The sequence below is a fragment of the Acanthisitta chloris genome, unplaced genomic scaffold, assembly GCF_000695815.1.
Source record: "Acanthisitta chloris isolate BGI_N310 unplaced genomic scaffold, ASM69581v1 scaffold6855, whole genome shotgun sequence".
Taxonomy (NCBI): domain Eukaryota; kingdom Metazoa; phylum Chordata; class Aves; order Passeriformes; family Acanthisittidae; genus Acanthisitta; species Acanthisitta chloris.
The window spans coordinates 67,581-72,881 of record NW_008675313.1 but is presented as its reverse complement, the minus strand read 5'-3'; the positions used below and the strand labels follow the sequence as shown (position 1 = coordinate 72,881).

Genomic DNA, 5,301 nt, shown 5'->3' with positions numbered 1-5,301 from the left:
AGTTCTTGTTTTACCAGAAGACTTCAGACTTACTAATATCTCAGTAAATGTTAGTGGATTTTGTTAGGGCTTTGTACTTCTATCAGAATTCTTTTCCTGATATAGAAAGGAAAAGCACAGATTTATCAGGCAAATAAAATGTCAAGATATGGTCCAGTAATTTGATATGAGTTGATTGTAAGGTAGCAAAAAGGAAGGATGTATGCTCTGTAAGAATTCTGTGACAAAAGTTCCTTTTAATTCTGGTGTACTGAGTCATATACTTCTCTGTATTATTGTGCTAATTGGGTGATTTTAGTTATAATTGTAAAACATACTATTATAACAGAGATGGAGTGGAAAAAATTTTTATTTGCTTCTATTTTAATTTTATTCCACTATTGCATTTTTTTTCTATATAGAAACACAAAAGCATATTAAGTAAGGTGTTTCCAAGTATATGGCACAGCACAGAATTAAAGCCTTTCAAAATGCATTCATACATGTTATGGAGAGATTTGAGATATTCTGGATTTTGTGGAGGAAAAGTGAAGAATTCAAGTCTGATAAGAACAGCTGAACTCTGGTTATCAAAGAAACCCTTTCTCATTTATTTTCCCCCATACTTTTATAAAATCTCACTTCTAAATATCTACAGCATGTTAGAGCTCACTAAGGAAAACACATACTTGATGGTTTTAGCGATGCCCCCAACCAAAAATATAATGTCACAAATAGCATTTCATTTGAAAATTAAAACTAAAATTTTAATACTCTATGTCACAGTCCCTGCTCATAAAGTATTTGCCATTTCCTAAACTAGATTATGTTTACCTGAGATTTTGCATAATTGGTTTAACTTCTTTGGCCAGCAAAGAGGAATATTTGTGAGGCTTTCCTATGCAATACTTCAGACTACACTGTCTTACTGAATGCACAGCCTTACTTAAAGTTAGTGGCATTTTATAATGTGAAAATAATATTACTACATTTTAATTCTTTTTGAAAGGAAAAATATTTTCATAGGGTATACATTTCTTTATGTAGACTTGTATAGAAAGCATCGTGTTAATACCTGTATTTATTAATTCCATCTTCACATGTGGCTCCATGTTGGCACTGGTTTCCCTCACACTCATTAATATTCTCTAGGCATGTTTGTCCTGTCCATCCAAGAGCACAAACACAGTGAGGTCTTTGGTTTTCTTCATTGTAGAAGCAGCTCCCTCCATTTGCACATACCTGAAGATGAGAATTACAAAGATTTACATAGTCAGTCATACCTGAAGATGAGAATTACAAAGACATTGTGTTGGGTTTACATAGTCAAGTTTTGAGGGTGGGGGGAAGGTCTATAGAAAAAGGCTGAATTTGGTTTTTAATTTCAACTATAATTCTGATTCACAATCTATCCTTGAATGTTTATATATATTTATGTGTGTGTGTGTATATATATATATGTGTGTGTGTGTGTGTATATGTGTGTGTATAAATATATATATATGATATCTATGCTCTGGGTATATCAGAAGCTTCATTCTTTTCAATCTGCAGATATTGAAAGATTGGTAAACTTAGACTGGACCAGCTTTTTTCCTTTTGGTTGTTACTTGCTAATACTACTAACTAAAATGGTTTTCTCATATTCTTCAAAAATTGCAGAAAGCTCTAAGTCTGAATAAATGCTCCTTTCCTCATTTTACTTTTTGGTTCCCTTTTCATTTCCATGAAAATTCTGCCAGTGTGGAGAAGGATAACTACATTTTCATTTCCAAGCAATTAAGACCCCTCCTTCTAATCAATTGGTGTCTAAAGAAAATGGTGTCTAGAAGATGAGCTAATGCACTACTACTTCAGTTTGATTGAGTCTGAATCTCTTTATAATGCCATTAAGATTTGTAATAATAACAGTTCTTGGCAGAAATCCTCTAAAATTCATTTGTCTTTGATTAAGTTTTAAATTGACCTTAAAACGAAGAGATTTTTGTTATGCTCTCAGTACTGAATTTTAGGCTTGGGATCCTTATTCAATATGACATCTTGAAGAAAACCACAGTCCAACATAAGTGGAAAAAAAACCCAAAACCACTTCTATGTGTATGGTTTGGGAAATGTTTTCTTAGCATTTTTTTAAAGTGTGCCTTTTTACTTTTATATTCCAACATTTTTTGCTGGATTTTTTCCCGAGTCTTACAATTTTCTCAAAGTTCAAATAGGTCAAATAAGTTTATACTCAAGAAAATTATCTAAAAAACCCATAAAAAAATTAAGACAAATATTTTAAGATTGCCACAAGATTATATTCATTGTATTCTTAATGTGATTTTGATACTTTATACAGTGAAGAAAGGTGTTACCTTTTAAGTTATTAGTGCAATCTAAAGCAGCTTTAAATTGAAATGAAATTTATGGAGAGTATTTTTAGCACTGAATCTGGTTAGCAGCTTTCTCTATCAGATAGATTTTTATCTCTGCTCTAAAATTAATTCCCTTGTTCTCTTGTGCTGTTGCTAGTTGCCTGGGAGAAGAGGTCAACCTTCACCTGACTACAGCCTATTTTCAGGTAATTATAGAAAGTGATAAGTTGACTCCTGACACTCCTTCTCTCCAGACTAAACACTCTCAGCTCCCACCACTGTTCCTCATATGATTTACTCTCCAGACCCTTCACCAGCTCCATTGCCTTTCTCTGGACCAACTCCAGTACCTCAGTGTCTTTCTTGAAGTGGAGCCCAAAACATCTTATAATGTCCCCACATTTGGGATTGCTTGGGTCACAGGTGGACTTTTGAAGTGTGTAATCTATCCAGCCTCACTTTTCCATCACAGATTGGACTAGATGGTCTTTATAGATCCCTTCTAACCTGGGCTGTTCTGTGATTTTTTGATTCTATTATCTAGGCCTTGTATGTTGCCCTACAATTATTTGTTATTCCGAGTGCTCTTATCAATTCTCTGTGAGATCATGTAAATAAAAATATTAGGGTTGGTGATATTCAAACAGGACAAGGATATTTTCTTTATTCCTGTTCATGTCTACCTGAGTGCATGACAGAGAAAAGGTATTATAATAGAAAGTGGCTACATTTGGTCTTGTTGGAAGTCATTAATTTAAAGATGACAAAATTCTGATTTGTTTAAAAGTCCTTCATAATTCTTGATACAGGTCAGGTTGGCTTTATCCTGATTACAAAGTTCAGACTAGATTTTAATTTAAAGCAAGATATCCCTTGTCTTAATATGTTCACATTTCTTTTTTTAATATTTGTTTTTAAATAAAATATAATTAAAAACAGTGGTAATGTATTAAAAGTTGTGCTGGGAAAGAAAAAAATCCCACATCCCAATGCATTAATGTCATTACACATTTATATATTTATATAACTAAGGCACCATTAGAAATGGCAAAGAAATTAAAGGATGCAAAACTTTATAATTACTTTCCAGTCACAAAAAAATAAAATAAGAATAAAGTGATGAAAAATTAAATTTTTTGAATAATATAAATCTTTCCTTTCAAAGGATTACTTACTTCAAAAAAGTATTAAAATATTTGTTTGTTTGAACGTGGCCCTTATTTTTTTCCAATTAAAAAAGATGAATGATCTCTAAGCTAAGAAAACAAGTAAAACTCAGTATATCACTCCATAATTCTAATTTCTCTTCCCTTTTCCATTAGAAAATCTACTAATTATTCACATTATGCCCAAATTAAGCATCTCATAGATTGAATGCATGTTGATATTTATAAATATGTAAAAGTTACTTTTTTTCCCCACTTGACATTTATGATAGCCTATGAAATGTTTGTATGAATAAATCGAATATGTCTGAGGCCTTTTAGGGAAATATTGCAGTAAAACATTTCCCTAGCTCCCATCAGCATCCTTGGCACACCATCACTTCCCATACTAACTAGCCATAATCATTATTGCATCATTATGCTGTTTTGCCATGTACAGTATATTTGCACTCAGTATGACACTTTAAATCATAAAAATGTTAAAGTTTACCAGATGCTGAACAGTTTAAATATAAACCTTTGAGCTGGTGAGTATTTCAGTGTTATATTTCATATTCACTGATAAGTGTGTGCTCATGGACTTCGAGGCGATATAACATTGATTGCTCTTCATAAATACATTGCCTGCTCTGCACAGTATATTTTTATGGCACATAAATTTCAATAAAAGAATTGATAAAGCCTTTGAAACACTCATTAACATGTTTGAGTAGTTGTTTGAAAGGGCTATATAGTAATGTGTACATAGCTTTTAAAATAACTATAATCATAAAAAAGTGCAACAGTATTTTAATTTATCCCATACCAAAATCTCAGAACTTAAGGATCTGGGTCTGCAGTTCACCCTGATGTGATTGAATCCTACCCAAATTTAATTCTCACTAAAGGAAGTGAGAATACAACAATTATGTGTTTGTTAGACTCCTTTGAACATAGAAAAATAATATTCATTATTATATGCTGTGAGCATTAACTTGCAAGAAGATTTTTGTTTTGTTTCTAACTGCATTTTAATCTCTCAAGGAAGTATAATTGGTCTTGCTTTCTTGTTGTTGATTATAGTCTTTATTTTTGCTTTTTGCAGAAATGGAACTCCTGTCAGTCTTTCTGTGCACAGCTGTATCATCAGCCTTCTCTCTGGTAACTTTTAAACACATCAAACATTGCAAAGAGATTTTGCCTTAAGTTCCTACAAGTTTCACGACATAGCAGGAGCAAGTAGGGACAGAAGGAGACAGCAGTGAGGAAATCTATAGAGAACTAGCAAGGCAGAACTCAGACATTACATGGTTTGTTGGACAACTACCAGACTAGTCACATCATGGACTTTCAGATGCACATGTTACCAGGAAACAGGAATGCTAGCAGCCCAGAAAGCTAATGGAATCCTGGGCTGCATCCACAGGAGTGTGGGCAGCAGGGCAAAAGAGGTGATTCTTCCCCTCTGCTCTGGTGAGATCCACCTGGAATACTGCACACAGTTCTGGTGTCCTCAGCATAAGAAGGGCATGGAACTGTTGGAGCAAGTGCAGGGGAGGCCACAAAGTTGCTAAGAGCACTGGAGCATCTCCCTGTGAGGACAGGCTGAGGGAGTTGGAACTGTTCAGCCTGGAGAAGAGAAGGTTGTGTGGAGACCTCAGAGCAACTTTTCAATCTCTGAAGGGGCTACAAGGAGCTGCAAAGGGACTCTGTGTTAGGAACTGCAGTGATAGGACAAGGGGCAATGTGCTCAAACTGAAGGAGGGAAAGTCTAGGTTAGATGTGATAAAAAAGGTTTTTACTCTAAGGGTGGTGAGACA

The 5,301-nt window shown here is 34.1% G+C and overlaps 1 protein-coding gene across 1 annotated transcript in view; it reads right to left on the bottom strand.

The window, feature by feature from the left end:
- Positions 1 to 1,054: 1,054 nt before the first annotated feature.
- The window catches only part of EYS (eyes shut homolog (Drosophila)), a gene marked incomplete at its 3' end in the record, with an annotated part of 62,210 nt that continues 57,963 nt past the window's right edge, over positions 1,055 to 5,301 (bottom strand). The window contains exon 9 of the mRNA XM_009075698.1: positions 1,055 to 1,221. Coding sequence (XP_009073946.1) covers positions 1,055 to 1,221 — 167 coding nt within the window. The remainder of the gene's footprint in view (positions 1,222 to 5,301) is intronic.